Genomic DNA, 18658 nt, shown 5'->3' with positions numbered 1-18658 from the left:
TCTGCCTTTTTGTGAATCAAGATCGTGTTTCTGAACTTTTTCCTATTTCTACCTGAAGGGTTAGACAACAACATTCTTACAATGGAATAAAAAATTCCTTAGAGGCTTTTTTGAGAATCCTTAACACCCTTCTCAGCACAGCTCTTCTCCGGTAGCAAATGGCCATACTGAACAAACAAAGCCTCATCTCATTCCATACTCGCTCTTGTGGTCAATAGTAATCTCAATAATTTTCAAGTTCCATCAAATAATTGCTTTTACTGAAAGTAAAATTCTACTACATTTCATTTAGTTACTTTTCATGTTTTTCTTTGAGTTTTTGTATGTACTATGTACTCTTAAGGCAGTAAGTAGGAAAAATGCATTATGAAATTGCTAGGTTCTAGAAATTAAATTGTTCAGGTTATTAGTGCTTCTTTATTAGTGGAAAGTATGCTTCATGCCCATAGAACACTACATAGCATAACATGAAGAGAAAGCTACTAAAAAGCTCAAGATGGTGATAGGAACATGCACTAAATGGAAACCCTTTCAAATATGTTCATTTGAAACATTCAGAAAAGAACTAGACTTGCTCATGAAGCCAAAAACAGAAGTCAAAAGGCAGCAAATAAATAAGAACCTTTTCCACCTATGGGAACTTGTATTGGGAGATACAAGATAGAAAACCAGTCACACAACAGTATTTGTATGTGCTGGGAGAGTTTGAAAAGGATATAAAATTAATTTATAAAATACCTAAAGTATGGTCCTTCAGTGTTTTTATTCACATCTTCTACCCACTTAGCTACATTATAGTCTCTTTTGAACCATGGGTTTAAATACCTGCAGAAAGCAATGGAAGGAACAAAGAAAGCAGAACAAGATAGAAAATCTGAAAATACACAGCACAAAGCTTAGCAAGGATGTTCTTCACCCTCTAAATGCAAGTGACTATGGCAAATAAACCAGGATGGATGCTGGGTGAATATGAGGCAGTCTGTACAACAACATGACAATTAACTCAGCTACAAGAAGGCTCAAGGCATTCTAGCATATATTCAACCTTTCAGGGAAAGCCTTTCCAGTGGTTTCCCAAAGTGAATCAGAAACTCTCTTTCAGAGTAATGTCAGCAGCCCCCTTCACCCACCTCCAAAGGCTTTTTCCAGGCCACCACTCATTTGTCTCCTTGGCTTTCAAATGATAATGGGCCTTTTTGAAAATATTCAGTTGGCTGCAATTCCAACCTGGTGTTTCAGAATATAACATCCCAAGAACAATTAAAAGAAGCCAAGCTCTCTTTCCAGTATGGAAGGAAAGATTTTACACGGTTTCTGTCTCATTCCTGAGAGCAGATCCCAAGCTGGAGTTTAGGAGAAAGGTGATCCAGCTGGCTCTATAATGAGCAGAAAGGGTCCCACTCTTCTGATCCTGGAGCCCCAAAACACAGCATGGTCCCAGTAGGCCTCCATGATCTTGAGGTGGTTTCGGTAACTTAGGTGCAGCTGCCATTCCATCTTTTCTCCCCTTTGTGCACTTCACATTCATGTTTCCAGTAGGAAATGCCTCAGAAGTTGCCTTCTGAGTATCTGATCACTGCGTGAGTGACTGTCAGAGGACAATAATGACCTTAGCTAACATTTTCCTGATGGATCTGACAAAGTCTCCATCAGAATTACTGCACAAAGGAAGGTGTTAAAGGCAGGAAAATTATGAGTACAAGAGTTTTTATATTTTTTCCAGAGTTTCTTTTGATTTTTACCCTGGGAGCCAAGCAAAAACACATCCTCTTAGAATATGCCCTTGTCAAATACATAAAGATTCAACAAATTCAGTCACAGACGAATTTGGAAATTTTACACTGAGATTTCTCATTTAAAAGGTAACTTCCAGAGATACCATAGACAGTGAAGATTTAAGCTCAGTAAAATGTTTAAAGTTATTTCAAAACAAACCAGGGGAAATTATAAAATACACTGCTTTTTGGGGGGTTCAAGTTTGCTTCTTGCCTCCACATTTAGCGTTTTTTTTTTTTGTAGATACATTTAAATCAAGATACATTTCCAGTTATATAAACAATATTAGGTTATATTTCCATAGTGCTTTCCCTCAAGTTTCCCTTTCCTTTTTAGTTATAACCAATGTACACTACAAAATAACATCATCAGTTCCCTCCTGAGGGAAGGGCTTGCTTGCTTTTCATGCTTACAAGACCATTTTTGCTAAGATAATACCCAACTTGGGCACAACTCACACTTCTTTTTGCCTTTAGCCACAATCATTGCCAACTTGTGCTTTTGACAGAGATAGCCAATTTAAACTTGCATAAAGATTTCCACTAAGACTCTGAACAGAAAGAAAAAAGTAAAAAAGCAAGTGCAGCCACACATAAAGGCTAGTGAATGCTCTGGCCTGGGGAAAACTGTAGAAAAAGCCCATGCAGCTGTTACCGGGTGAAACATAGCCGCACAGCAGTCACCCACAGGCAGTCGGCCACTTCCAGGAAGAGACGTGTTCCTTTCACTGTCAATCTTAGAAGCTCCAAGGAACAGCCATGGCTGTTCCAAGAAACCTACAGACATGTGGCCTGACTTGCACATGTCAGGCCTTTCTCTCTGTGTCAGGGTGCATCTCAGAAAGCTGTGATCACTTCACGCTAAGTCACTGAAGAGAGCTCTCACTTGAGGTTCCCTCTGGGGATGTGCCTATGAACGTGTCACAGTGGACCTCCTAATAATCTCTAGGTCGTGCTGGCTAGAGTGATGAGATTTCATCAAATTGCGATGCATCTGCCTACGTGGCTTGACTTGGCTTGTAGCGCAACATGCAAAAAAAAAAAAAAGCGTTCAACCCGATAGGAGAGCCCTTTTGTGTTCTCCAGAATGGAAAGGCAGAGGAAAATTAGCCGGTGCTGGCTGGACCAGGAGCACCTCTGAGCAGACGTTGGCGGTCAGTCAGAGATCAAATGACTCTGCTCTCAGCCAAGGAAGGGACTTGGAGGGAGATTAAGTGGCAGCCCAGAATGAAGGGGCAGGTGGAGACTGACCTGTGATCCAGACTCCCTGTCTGGGGGCTGTCAGAGCCCCCTGAGCTTATGCCTTGGGATGGGACTGTCTGGGCGAGGGAGTGCCCAGGCTCAGGTGCTTGGGGCTCCCTCCTGTAAAAACACAATATATAATACAAAGTCTAAGCCAAAAACCTTTTGTTTTTACATCATGTACAACAGTGAGGAAGATGCAAAAGCTTTGAGTGGAAAAACAATACAATAAACAAGGATGTTTTATAGCACAGTATGCATTTGTGGTGCACGGTTTCTTTAATGAACTCATGTTCATCATCCTTTGGGATGATCAGATACTAAAGGGAATGTTGAAATAATGGACCTGATAGTAACTCTTAACCTAAAAAAAAATTTAAAAGATATGTTTGTCTGTGGTCATACTGCTCCTCTTATAAGTCACACAAATGATATTGTTATATCAGATGCAATTGCAATTATTTAATAAACATGGGAAGTATTAAAAAAAACTGTTGACATAATTCCTGATATGCTATGTGTTAGGATTTCTTTTAAGAAAAATAAAACAAACCATAGTGTCTGGACAATAAGGTATATGAGAATGTGAGAAGTGGTCAGCTTCACAAACTTGGTTCTGTTTAGCTTATATGGGTCATGTAACCAAATCTGAAAGTCTGAAAAATCTGAGAGCATCCTTAATACCTCTTCATAATGATGATTCCATTATGATGACTTATTAAATGTAGTAATTATCTCACAGGCAAGATTTCTCAAGGGCTGTCTACAGTATCATAATATTTGTTGCATGATAAATAATTTTAAAAAATAAGTGATTTGCTAGAAAATGTCACTAAACACCAAGTATTCCTTGGGTCCTAAACTCATGGTTTTAATGCAATATTGGATATTTGGTGGTTGTTCACTTAGGAGTTTTCAAAGCCTTGTTACAGGAAATACTGTTAAAACACTACACAGTTACACAAAGGAAGTCCTGAAGAACATTCAGCAGTTTTACCTGTACTCTTGTGAGCAACTGAGATAAGCTAAGAAGCTCTTACCAGGTGACCTCATGCAAAACAAATCAAACATTCCAAGAGTTTATCCATGATGAGCCCTAAAGCATCCAAGCACTTTGGGAATATATAAGATAAACTCTAACAGATTAGTTATTTGTGATGGAGTTCTATGATGCCATTCTGGACCATGCAATGGTATCACTGGAACCTATTTTTTGTTGCTAAGGTAACATATCCTCTAGTAAACTGACAAGCCACTTACAAGACAATACCATCAGCAGGAAGCTCCAAATTTCAGGGCAATGTTATTGTCCTGGACTGAAAAAGGTAGGGTATATGATGGAAAAGCTAATATGAGTTTCTGACAAGCAGTGAACAAATATCTGCTATTCAGATTTTTAAAGTATTAACACATGAAGAAGCAATAGAGATCCAGGGAATAATCACTAGCACTGCAATGAGAAATACATAATAATAATAATTAGGTAGGTCCAAAAACTATGGTTAATTAAAACCAGGTGGCAAGGTCCAGAAGAAAACTAAGGATGTGTTTTATTCCATGATGGGAGATAAAGGTTTTAAGAAACTTGGTTTTGCTTGATTTTGCTTAAGTGGAGAGACAAATTTTAAAAGTGTATGGTGTTTACCTCACTATAAATGACTTTAAACGTAACTGCTCACCCCATCCGACTTAAAAAACACATGGCTATTGTTTAAAATACAGACCGTTGCATTCAGTGACAATGACTCTGTTAAAGAGCAAGTTTAGGGAAATAGCCTTTGAAATGTCCTCAGAAGGAAAATTTTAAAGGGACCCATATTCCAGTAGTCTGAGAGAATGCTTAGATGGCCATGAAGCCCTGGGAGCGGTGGTTTCACACTGCGAGCAGTTCTCATGCTCTAGTACAGTGGAAACTTCCCCCTGATGCTTCTAGGCTGTGTGAATATTGGGGAGAGGAAAGGTGACCCCTCTGAAATGGCTGGACCCCGGGCGATGAGAAGAAAGGAATGTTATCAAAATTCCCTTCAAACGGAACCAAAACACCACAATGGCAGGTTACTGGAGGACAAAGCCTGCAGCGAGGGTGAGCCCCCCAACTATCAGGGGGTATTGGTATGGGCACAGTTGCGGAGATGCCTATGTAAAAGAGAAAAGCCATGGTTAATTTTAAAACAGCAAAATAAATAAATATAAAAGGATTAAAAAGACAAAACCAAGACCCAGAGGCATGTTTAACAGTTCTATGATGATCAGGTTAATTAACATTTCACACTAATTACACAGGACCTTGCAGGGTCTTTTTCCATTAGAGGTTCAGACTTACTCAGTTGAATTAGACCGAGGTCTAAATCTTTTGCCTCTGATTTTCTTTCTGTTGCCTCCCAGGTTACCTGAAAAAGATGGTTTATGGCTAGATTTGAATATAAAAAAACAATTTCTGTGTGTTTAATTACACTGTATTTAAGTGAATGCAATTCACAACAGCACCAGCCCCGAACACAGGGCTTCAGAGCACTGTGCAGCCTTCTCATGTACCCAGCGCACTGGTGCTACCAAATCCCATCATTTCCCAACCAAGAAAAAAGAACCAGATTCTCTCATAAGAAATGTCCTCCTCTCTGTTGGGAGAAGAGCTGAAGAATTAATGAAAAAGAACAAGTCTTTATAACCAGGCACTACACAATACAGAATTAAGATTATGTGGACAGATGGGTTCAGAACGCTGCCCTATACCTTGCCAAGAGTTACTCCGAGGTCGTCCATTTTCACAGATGTCTGAAATATGTTTTGTGTCTGGAATCCTTTCACTCCAAGAATGAGACAGTCCATTTGACCTGAAATTGAAAATGTGTATATACTGTTCAAAAATATAATCAAACGAATGTTTTGAAATCAGTAAGCAACATTTCTAAGCATTACTGAGCATTAAAATAAATCAAGAAAGAAAAAATCTGAAATGAAAGAATGAAGAAAACATGAAAGTCTTCATGAAGAAGGCAGAATTACACAACATTCAATTTAAGAAAAGTCAAATACAATGGAACCCCATTACAAGAGTTTGTAATTGAAAAGTATCAGGATACAGTGCAAGCCAATTACATTCCCAAGAATCACACAGAGCAAATACACTACATATTTCAGTTACATAATCCATGCAGCAAGTTATAATGGGGTCCCACCATAGATGTTTCTTAATTGTAAAGCAATGGCTTCCATTCAAGTATTATGAGAACATGGACTTTCAAGAGATTTCAATAAGAACTGCTCAGTTGAACCTGGTTAACCTTTATCAAAGACAAATCTTTATCAAAACCTAATATTTAGGTTTTCTTAAACAATAAAATTATTTTCTGAAAATTGGCATTTGTCTCCACTAATATGCACCCCCCTCCCAAATACGGTACTGTTGGTGAACTGTCCAATAACTGAATTGAGTCAGATGTTTATCATGGAGTTTTCTCTCACAAAGTCCATGCACCATTAAGCCCTTCTGCTCTTTGTGTCCTGCCATCTTTAAATGAATTGTCTACAAGAAGCAAAATTTACACACCTACCTTGAACCACATAAGAAAAGCATTTTGACAAACTGCATATACTTAGGAGGAATCACATAATTTGGTACAATATTTAATTGTTTAAAAGTCAAAACCCATTGAGATTTTGCTAAAATCTGGTAAAGATTCAAATCAATATTTTAAGCTCTTCTTGAAGTACATTAGAAAATAGTGCTGTAATTTAAATCTTTTCCATATATCATTCCAGTTAATTGCTAAAAAACATCTATTTTAAAAGGAACCTTCTACTGATGAATGAAAATAAATGGAACTCAGCACAATTATTATGCAATTCCCTAGATTTTTCACCATTATTTGCTAAGTATAGAGTAACTCCTATTTTGTACAAAAGAACAATAGAAATTCTCCTGGAATCTATAGATTTCTACAGTTATTTACCATGTGATTTGATTTAAAATTAAATATTTGATCAGGAAAATATATACTGTGAGGATTTTAAGAAAAGATTATTCTCTTAGCTAAAAAGTACCCAATGAATTAAAAGAATAAAATGTTTGAACATCCTTCTATAGAATTGTACTCCTTATGCAAAGACTAATAATTTAACTTTAGATTTAAGCTATGTTATCTGAGTAAAAAACAATCCTTTATGCTGAGGACAGTTCCACAGAGTTCTCAAATCTCACTAATTCCTTCCATTTTTTTTTTCCTGATGTTTATAAAGAGTGTGATCCACTGCAGAATTTTTGCAGGTTACTCTATTTAGAACTCCAGAAGAGATCATGTTTCTTTTCAATAAAATAGCAATTTCCCTTTCAGTCTATAAGGAACTACTATGCCCAAAGTATACATTACAGCCATACCAACAATTTTAAAGAAACTCTTCCAGAGGAATATTTAAGCTTTTTTTCAATGTGAATGAAGGTCTCATTTCCTAAAACATTCTATTTATTTCTTCTATCTGCTTACTTTATTAAGCATTTATAAAGCATGCAGAATTTTAAATGCTCTTATATATCTTAAGACCATAGAGCAAGAATACAGCCTTCAAGTTTAAGACATATAAATAATATATTAACCCCATCTGGACTGCTATAAAACTCAAATATTAAAAATGCTTAAATTAATTTGGCAACCAGCTCTAAATTATAAAGTCTAGAATTAATCATTCCAGGAATGAAAGGCAAAATCATAATATTCAAATATATGATTCACAGAGAAGCAATCGTTTTTTCACAGCAAGCTTAGCTTTGATAAATTTAAAATTAAAAAAATTCAATGCAGCATTTCTATTACCAATTTATTTTAACAACTGCTTTTACTGAAGCGTGACAGTAACCTTTTTCTTTGACTACCAAACATGACATAAAGCTCACCATTTAAAATACAATAAAATACTATGTGTAGTTTCTGAAACAGTAGAAGAGCAAGATTGAAAAACCCTGGAGTTTCTATATAGACTTAGGGTTGTTATTTGCTTAGTTTTCTTTTGTTTGGTTTTCTGGCCTGATTTGTTAAACCACTGGTTCTGAGCATATGGCATTTTGAAGTAGAGTAATCAAAGAACAAAGGATACTATTTTTTAACATTCAAGAAAGAAGGAAGAAGTAATCAAACCTGCTGCAAAATAATGAAATGTTCTGACTAATGGAATAATGTGTGATGGAACAGGTAGAAATCTGAAAATGCGACAGAAAAGCAGACCTCTTCTTAGAACTAGATGCTGAGTTTGTGCTGACTCCAGGAGGAATGTCGCTATAAAAAGAGTCGCCATCTCCAGGCTTTTTTACATAATCTCCCTGGGGTAACTGTCTAAGGCATAATAAACATTTCAGAGTCAGAAAACAAGACACACACATGAACACAGACATATACAAATATTATTTTAGGAAAAAAGAGGTAGGGATAATGATCTACATGAATCAAATCTATAACAACGTGTAAGATTATTAATAAATGTGACAAGTTAAAGTCATTCTAATTTTAGAGGTCGGAAATGCAATCACTGAAGTCTTTACAATCTGGATGAATATACCCTTGCTTCGGGGAAAAATATGAAAAGATGAGGTTTTTCACTGCAACTTCATTACACTTAGAGATGTTAATTGCCATTTTGTCTTTAAAAACAAACAAACAAAAAAAAAAACCTGGTGTTGAAGGAGACATATCAAGACAGACAGTCCTTGCCCAGATAAGGTATCCTTTTTTTCACTGCGGTGTGTAAACTATTCGTAATTTCTAAATACTATAAATGTAATCTTGATTTGGCCTTAAAAGAACTGATTGATTTCTAAACTGTTCTATAATTTAATCCAAATAAATTATTTGAATTCTCTATACAATCTGGGGCCTCACTATTCATTCAGCAGGAATATAAAGAAATTGAAAGAGATTCAAATGTCAATCAAAAATGTAATTCTATAACTGCACGCTAGAATATGTAAAGGAAGATAATTTAGCAAGAGGAAGAAAGACTTGAAAAATAGTGGAATTCTTGTTGATACTACAGAAAGATACTTATAGGTGGCTGGTGGATGACCTCAGTTCTTTATCTCCAACAAGGGAAAATCTACATAGTCTGCACTATTACCAACTCCATTTGCTCTGATTTTGAATCAACTGAGATAGGAACATATTTTTATTACTTCTGCTAAGGGAACAGGGTAGAAAACTTTAGATAGGGCTGCCTTGTCAATGCTCCTACTTTGGTAGTTAATCTGATCTTTTGCCAGTGCATGACCCCCAGATAGGCATGTTTAATAAAATTTTACAACTGATATAAAGCACCTATACTAACTTGTGTGATCTACCTCTCCTCTTTAAGGAAATCAAATTTCTCATTAGATTTGTGTGCAGGATTAACATAATTCTTTGATACATATTCTTTCAAAGTATTTGTGACTTCAGATCATAAATGAAATCTTTTTTTCCCAGTATATTATGAAACATTAATTTTATAGAAAAGACATGTAATTCCCATATTTATACTGTTAATAACACAAATTATATATCTGTTTATGGAAGAGATCTTTAACTCTCTGGAATCATATTTTCTGACTTGCCTCCTATCAGTAAAATGCTCTATTAATTTTTTAAAAAATAAAATAAAATCAAAGTTTTGTAAGTTGCCTCAGGTAGGAAAATTGCCTTTTTTATCATATTAATACTTATAAAAGAATGCCAAAGAACATCCCATTATTACATTTCCAATAATAATCCTTATGGTTAACAAGTCATTTTTATCACTATTACCTTTAATGATAATTTTTATAAGCTGACGAGATGTGCCTCACTAAATTCAAATTTATATGCTGTGCTTACTTGCTCTGTCGTGTCTGACTCTTTGCAACCCCATGGTTTGTATCCTGCCAGGCTCCTCTGTCCATGGGGATTCTCCAGGCAAGAATACTAGAGTGGGTTGCCATGCCCTCCTCCAGGGGATTTTCCCAAACCAGGGATCAAACCCAGATCCCCTGCATTGCAGGTGGATTCTTTACTGATTGAGCCACAAAGGAAGCCCAAAAATACTGGGGTGGGTAGCCTATCCCTTCTTCAGGGGATCTTCTCGATCCAGAAATCAAACCAGGGTCTTCTGCATTGCAAGTGGATTCTTTACCAGCTGAGCTACCAGGGAAGCCCATAAATTCAAATTAAATAAATACAAGTTGTGACTTTACTTGACTTTGCGACCAAATTAGTCTTTCTTTACATGGTTCTGGCATTCAGGCATTTACCAAGGGTTCACTTATCTGAGACTGCAGACTTAAATGGACTGCTTCTCACAATGCATGGGGCTCAATGGTTTTGCCTCTTTGTTTAGCTAAGCATGGTTTACAAATCCTTCAATGTAATTTCTCTGCAGTCCATGTTCATCTTTTACACTGCACACAAACATCCTAAATGCTACACATGTCATAAACTATGGGCTTCAGTCAAAGGGTTGAAAGGAAAGTTTAAGTGTGTGAACTTTGAGGGTCATGGCTTTGCTTTTATCATCCCAGGCAAACTAGACTCTTCTCTATCTCTACCATGAAGTCTTTAAAATGAAGAAATTACACTGCATTCTTCTTAAAATTCCACAAAGAATGTATGTAACTCCTTCACGCAGTAAATGCATAAAAATGTTAATAACATGATAAACTTTGTTAAAGATCTTTTAATACTATTTAACAGCCTTCACTGTCCAGAAATTTATTATTTTTTCAATATCCAATTATATCTTATTACAAACCTACTTCTTCCTGATTAACCTTTAGTGAAGATAGAGAATATCAGGACCCTATGTTCAATAAAATACTACTTCATCATTTGTTATAAAAGACCACAAATGACCAAGTAAGTGATAGCTTTAAATGTGTTAAAACCGAATTTATTTTTCTAGTCTTTATGCTTTTCTTCCTAAATTTTACTAGTTTCTTAGAATTTTGGAATTAGGTGACCTGATCAGTACTAAGTTTTATAATGGAAAAATTACCTTAAATTTCCCACATCACAAGCAAACATTTTAGACATGTGAGTGAATTTTTCTATAAATAATAACCAAAAGAAAATAAAACTTATTTAGCTAAATTATTTTTCCTCAAAAAGGATTCCTGTTATAAGAGAAGTTTGATCTTTCCTTAAAGGGTCTGCTGAACCATAATATTTAACTTTATAATTCTTACACATACTCAAAATGAGATCATAATGAAAAAAATTAAGTTTTAACCTTAAGACTGAAGGAGGCACTTTTTCAAAGGTTTTTTGGTATCCGGGCTGTCTGCTATTGGAATTGTCACATTGCTGTCTGAAGAAATGTTGTTTACTGTGTACTAAGTCACATTGACAGATGCATGAATATCACTATAATAATATTAAAAAAACTAAAAACCTAAGAAAGTCTTGGGGGAAAAAAGGAGGGAGGTTTACAAGCAGAAAGTAAAGTAGCTAAAACAGGTAAGAGAGAGAAAAGAAATGGGGAAGGGGGTTTCTGCTTAAGGTATGGATCAGGAAGATATGAACTAATTATTTATTCTGATTCATATTACGTATGTTCAACAATGTATGTTCATTTCAGACAAAAGAATATTGCACCTGAATAAGGATGCTTTATAAATCCAAGTTTAATACTTTATAAACCCAAGTTTAATGAATTCAATTTAACTTGAATTAAATCCAAGTTTAATTGCACCTGAATAAGGATGCTTTATAAATCCAAGTTTATTCTATTGCTATTTGCAAAACTGCCTGAAAACTAAAATTCAAACTTCTAATTCTTATTGCAAAGTATATAGCTGCTAACTCCTAAAGCAATTAGGCTAAAATAGAAATAATAGCATCAACTAAAAAATAGATGGAGGCCTTCCTTACTGGAGATTTTAAAGAAAATAATCAATAGTCATCCTTCTAACTAGACGATATCTAAGAATTCACCTTGGCTCCTCGTCCTTCACAAGATGATACTGGCAGATTTATATTTATTTATTTATTTTTGCCATATTCACAGCATTTGGAATCCTAGTTCCCCAGCCAGGGATCTAACCTCGCCCCCTGCACTGGACCACCAGGGAAGTCACCAACCCTGGCAGATCTAAAGTGATATAATTAATGTATGAAGTTCTGTCTCCCAGAGTGGGGCTTCTATCTTTTATTAGGCAGCTTATAAACAAAAAGAAAAAGAAAAAAAGGGCTTGCTTCTAATCTTTTTGCTAGACATGAAATTAAACTTATCACACATTCCTTCAATATAACGAAAACCTGGGGGACACATTCTCTGGTGGGAAAATTTACCAGCTTATCAGGTTTCTTCACAGAATTACTTGCCTGACATTTCCAGTCATTTGAAAGCTATGCTGAGTTTGGCATTTCTGAGCCATTGTATCATTAATTAAAGAATCTCATAACTGGCTATATACTTAATATGTATTTAGTGTCAAAGCAAAGCTGTATGTTCACCAATGCTTTCACACCAGGATGTGTGGGCCTCACTCATGTCAGGAATGCTGCCTTACTCTTTAAGGACAACCATACCTACCTATCTCTTTCATCTGAGGATTAGGGAAACACAAAGTCTTCAGAGACCACATATTCATAATTTTCCTTACTAGAAACCTTCACAGATTACAAAGAACTTTGCCTGCATTTGGAATTGGGGAAAGTTTAACTGATTTCCCAAGACCACATACTAGCAGGTATATTTCTGATTCACTCTAGATTGGTCCTCCCACCATGGAACCTCAGAGCAAAACTTAATTTAAAAGCAACTCAAATTTTTATTTCTATTCCCTGGCATTCTTTGGAATTGGGCACATCTTTACTGGAATATCTTTAGATATTTTCAGATGACTGTAAATTTCCTAATGTAGGCTTTGGTTCATTGGTCTTATCACCTTCTCTATAACCACTAAGATACATTCTAATAAAAGACAGTCCTTCAGAAGACATTTATATACTCACAACTTCCTCATCTAAAGTTCATCCCTTGCAGTTTATCCATTTTAACAATTATTATATAATCCTATATAATACCTGGAAAATCCCATGGACAGAGGAGCCTGGTATTCTACAGTCCATGGGGTTGCAAAGAGTCAGACAAGACTGAGCGACTTCATTTTCACTTTTCATATAACCCTAAGAATCATTAGCTACAGACAATCATAAGGGCAAATATAAATAAAATTTGTGCTTTTTTATATATTTAAAAAAATGGTACCTGCTGAAAAGTGACAACTCTCAATATATGAACTCAACTTCAAAGAGTGTCCAGATTGATGAAATGGTGATTCAGTATTCATCATATACTGGTAATACTCCCAGGATTACCAAGAGGCATGAAATTACATCAGGCACAAAAAAGATTTCTAACAAAAATTTTCTTAACTGTACCTATGCATATATTGAGTTAGAATAAGAAATTGGTGCTCAGGTTTACATATTAACCATTTTTTTTTTTTTTTTTTTTTTGGTAATGTGGGCAATTCCTTTATTCTGGAGAATATCCCTGGTGAGAACACGTCTTAAAGCACCATAACAATTTTGCTTATGTATTTATGACACTGTGCTTTCCTTTTCAAATAGTCAGCAATATTAAATTACACTACAGCCTTAATTCTTATGGAAATTGAGCTAAATCACCAGTTTTTAATCTTTGTAGTATAATTTTATTTTTCACTGAAGAAAGCCACCAAACTTACATTTCTGGTATAACTGATCAATATCTACCCAACAGAAAGCATAAGTAGCTTCAGCTCTTCTTCAGTGTTTTTTGGCCACAGAGTTTAAAACATGTCACGAAGAAGTCTATTTCCTTTATTTAAATAATTTTGTTTCAGTTTTACTTTCTCCATTAATGATAGAAGTCAGTGACTCCAGAGCAAGGTCATTATTTTCTAATATCTATGGCTAACTGGCCAGGATCTCAATGGGTACCCTGTGGGTACCACTTATGGCTAAAACCTTATACAAATTTTAAATTATAACATAGAAGGAAACAACAAAGTTTAAAATTCTAGTTTGTGAAAAAAAAATGAAAGCTGTGGCTAGGGTCTGATAAAGTGTCACATTTATTACATCTTATTTCTAATCTACCTCAGACATTTCCTACAATTGTGGGAAAAGTTAGGAGCCTGCATAAGCATCTTGAGTACAAAACTACTACTATATGATGTGGCCTTAGATGGTCAATTTCCAGTATATTTTAATTTTTCAGTATCAATAATTAATAGCAATTATAAGTTTTTAAATGTGAAAAGTGAGGAGTGTACCTCAACATGGGCTAATTTAGATTTAGAAAATATAGGCAAGTTTTACCCAAGTACACGAATGCTTTGTATCTCTTTTGACACTGCTGGCTAAACATAGATTTTAAGGTTATATGAACAGATTGCCTGACTTTATGGGCTTTTTTATTTAAAAAAAAATAGTGCACTGGCAATCAGAGATTATTTACTATGCAAATTATCTTTCAAAACCTGTACAATTATCTAATCTGTAAAAAAAAAAAAAATTCCTATGCAGAGATAAAACAGATTCCTCAAATGCCAAGATGCTCTCCTGATCACAATACTGTGCCTATATAAATTTTATCATTTATTAATGAAAGTTAGTAAAATAACAACAATCACTAAAAATAAATTCCTTTAGAAATCGTTGGGCAAGAGAAGTGTTATAAATGTGAAGAAAAGCCAATCAACTAATGTTAACAAAGGTGACACCTTAACATAAAGGAATTTTGTTTTAGGTAGGAAAAAATCAACTTCTAAATATATATTACTATAAAAGTAACACAAATAAGAATGATAATTATAGTTTTGTTGGATGACAAAACCATTAAAACTAATGATAGATCTAGTTTAAACTAACACATTCCACAGCAACAGTACTAAAATGATCATTTCAAGGCCATGAAAAATCAAGATTAGTTTATGACCACTACAACATAAAAACAAAAGTAAACTTAATTTATAATGGTATGTATGAATTCCAAAAATGATAACAAGATTTAAACCTTTTGGTTTTCAGTTATATGTTCAGATTATTCTTATCACATACCTCTGCTCTCGATAGTTTCTTTTTATGGACAAGAAGAGAGAGAGAGAGAAAGAGTTAGTTACCTAAAAAAATACATTAAGAGAAATCACTAAACATAAAAGCATTTGATGAAAGATCTCCACTAGAATTTCTAATTGCAGAATTAAAATGAAGATCAAAAACACAGTCTCCCCCACTCTCTCTCTGCCACACACACACACACACACACACACACACACACACACACTCACATACACAAATTTCACTTCATCTTTTGAAGAAATGACACCAAAGGTTTAGTGACAACATTTTCAAGTAACCATTGTTTAAAAGCATAAAGCTTCAGTTATTAAAAAGTAATTGTTTTCTCAATATCAACTGTATCATATTAAATATTTAGTAACGTCCTAAAGTCAACCTTATTTCAAATATATACATTGATTTAAACAAGGAAATTAGTCAAGTTAACTTATATATATTAAATGTGTTTTCATGAAAATAAAAATTATAATTCATTCTTTTTGGAATATATGCCACAAACTAGAGCTCTTCCTAAGAATTTCAAGTATGAAAACATAAATGTACATAAGAACATTTTGTGCATGGTAGAATGAGAATTCACAGCTGTTATGGACCTCCCATGTCATCACTACTTACTGAAGTTTCACTGAAAGCAACAGTGGTAATACTTTGTTTAAAGTCTCCTAAAACAAAATTGTATGAGTTTCAGAATAAATCATTCTGAAACAAAAATGTGTTCTATTGAGTGTGGTAAGGAGGTGCCAATGATTTTTAATTTTTAAATAAAATAAGCTAATTTCAAAATTTCTATCCTGACCTAACAACTAGCTGTCAGTATTTTGAAGACTTGTTGGAAGGTTAAGCAACTAACCGGTAGGTTCCTCCTTCCAAGATCAAGGCTAATGTTGCTGTATAGATTTTGTTTGTAGCACTTTAACCTGCCAATCTATTCCATGAATTCTCTGGGCATCTTGCTTAATAATGAGCTCATGAGAGTAGAAGTGCCAATCTGATATTTAATATTTTTCATTCCTGAAACTATCATATATGGGAGAAAAATATGCCAAAATATTTCAATTCAACATGTTTTACTTTTTATCCCCTCAATCTGATTCCTTGAGCGATCCACCAGTTACAAATGAGTATTCCTCATTTCCTATTCCTTCTATTACCCCAAGACTTGGAGAAGGGGTAGAAATTTTAATTGGAAGTATTAATGAGAAAATGAGTTCTCACGTCTTAAATTTGCTTGGCATTTTAAATAGAATACATGAAACAGCATATTCATGAATTTAATTACTGTATTAAAATTTCTACATCCTTATTCTATTTTTATACAAATTCTGAATAAATGTAGTAACATTAAAACTTTCATCATTCGGGTTCAAATTATTTATGAAGAGAACACTGTGGTATGAACAAGATTCTGCAAAGTATATATATTCAGAAACAAAAAAGTGAAACCACTTAAATTTCATAAAAATAAGAAATGATATACAGAAAGAAGTATTTTTCATTCTAATCATTAAAACAAACAGACACAGATAATTTCATTAGCAGTAGGATTAGATGTTCAGGTTTCATATTTTTGAAAGGGTAATTTTTTCCAAGACTGTAAACATGAAATATCAGTTTGCATCAGTAGGTGGCAGAAAACTGACAGAACTAACAATTTTGCTTTCCCTCTCGCATGACCAAATGAAATCACTGAGCTACTTCAAAATAGCAATGATTGTGATGGCAACTACTACATGAGCCTTGCACAAGGGAAGTCAAGGAAACAGTGTGACGCCAAGATAGGGCTAGTTCCCCTGAGGCATAAGGAGAGCTCAAACAATGTATGTACAGAAAAGCCTTTCTTTCAGACATATAATTTTATACTCCGAATTATGCTGAAATCAGCTGGTGCAAATATAAGCATGCAAAGTGCCAAACAACCTGCACATTAAAGAGGCAATTGCTACACTATGCTAGGCCATGTTAACTATATTATGCCAAACTTCACCCTGCTATCTGTGCTATTTGTTAACACAGCCTTGCACAAATGTCTTTCTACATTTTAGTACTTACAACATAGAAAGTTTATCCTGGTAGTCAACTAATTACTCTCTCTTTCAGCCAAAATAGCTTCAGTGTTTTGACCTCACAACTAGCAAGACCCATATACTAAAGAGGTGTCTTTTAATTCAATTGGATTAAAACCATGTCAGGCAATGATAATAATAATAACAAATGATTATATACACTATGCTAGTCAGTGCCTAGTCAAAAAAGTTTGCTTCATTTAAGTTTTATTTTATTAAACATAAGTTATTTGAATACTAAGGCAACTTTTCACATCATAAATTGAAGTACTTAACAAGGGAAATGAACATATTAAGTATACAAAAAGTCTAGAATGTGTGAAGTCATTTACTTAGCTAAATGCTAAGGGGATCCAATATTCAAAAGTTACATAATGTGTAACTTTTTAAATCTTGCACATAGAGCCAGAGAATTGTAAGCTGAACTTTGAAGCTTAAGAATTAGGTTTCTAAAAGTTGTAACTTATAGTTGAACTTTAACACATTACATCTCTGAAGAGTTTTTCCTTCCCCCAAAACACTCACATATTTAACAAATAACAACGTTTTCTTCACATTGGTTGGGGAGAGGTTTGGCTCTTGGCAGTATCCCTGCTCTTAGCAGGAAGCACTAAGGAACAGATCCTGCTCTTGATCTTGTTGATATCAACCTTGTTACTAAATGCTATGCTCTCTAATACACTATCCTGCCTAGATTTGGGGGAATGGGTTTAAGTCAAGAGAATCTGCATCACTAAAGAGCCAACCAACACAGCCTTGTATGAAACACAATTTATATTGATTTTATTTCATGTAATGTTTGTAAAATAATATTCAGTATTTTTAGAATAGATGGGAGTTAATCTCAAAATCTAAAAAATGATAAATGATTGTTACCTCTAATCATGCCAAGGATCATCATGGATTGAATACTGAACCAGACTGATTTTCACTGCAGGTTTATTTATCCAATGATACAAAAATTTCTAGAATCATTTCGATAAATATTTTAAAATACAATTTGACAGTAATATACTGAGCCATTTCACTTACTTATAGCCCCATGCAGTAATTCCTAATATGAGGGCCAGCACTAAAATGGTGCCAGCAATTATGCCTATTATAATGTTGGTACCAGCAACACCTGGGGGGAGAAAAGAAACAATGAAGATAGGTAAACACAGCTGAAATTTTAATATAAAATTCTTTCAGGAACTTTATTCTCCAGATTAATGATCATCACACTAATAACATTTGTTTTAAAAAGTGAGCATTTTTTCCTTTATACGTTTTTAATTTTAGAGAAGTTTTTCCCCAAATTTTATTTATTTATTCAGATATAATTGTGACAAAACACTATATCAGTTTCAGACATATGACAATGATTTGATATTCCTATATATCTTGAAATTAAAAGTAGGTATTAAGGGAAGAGAAATCAACCATAACTTAGCAATTTGATCAATTGTTTTTTGAAAAATAATTATTTGTGTATGTTCCCTTTTAATTCTTGTCCAAGTGTATTTTGAATAGT

The 18658-nt window shown here is 34.4% G+C and overlaps 1 protein-coding gene across 5 annotated transcripts in view; it reads right to left on the bottom strand.

Annotated features, from left to right (window-relative positions):
* Nucleotides 1-18658, bottom strand: part of ADAM22 (ADAM metallopeptidase domain 22) — a 245465-nt gene that overhangs the window by 18198 nt on the left and 208609 nt on the right. The window contains exons 24-30 of one of the 5 annotated variants that reach the window (XM_088834611.1): nt 18178-18268; nt 15062-15079; nt 8150-8344; nt 5751-5851; nt 5341-5407; nt 3027-3137; nt 739-825 (exon numbers count right to left, since the gene is read on the bottom strand). In XM_088834611.1, coding sequence (XP_088690737.1) covers nt 739-825; nt 3027-3137; nt 5341-5407; nt 5751-5851; nt 8150-8344; nt 15062-15079; nt 18178-18268 — 670 coding nt within the window. The remainder of the gene's footprint in view (nt 1-738; nt 826-3026; nt 3138-5340; nt 5408-5750; nt 5852-8149; nt 8345-15061; nt 15080-18177; nt 18269-18658) is intronic. The other 4 variants (XM_088834612.1, XM_088834614.1, XM_088834613.1 and 1 more) reach the window with 4 other exon arrangements.

Source organism: Moschus berezovskii, chromosome 3, assembly GCF_049115385.1.
Source record: "Moschus berezovskii isolate FMDL1 chromosome 3, NW_MosBer_1.0, whole genome shotgun sequence".
Classification (NCBI taxonomy): Eukaryota; Metazoa; Chordata; class Mammalia; order Artiodactyla; family Moschidae; genus Moschus; species Moschus berezovskii.
Note: the sequence above shows the minus strand (reverse complement) of the source record. Positions and strands in the feature narration are given on the sequence as shown.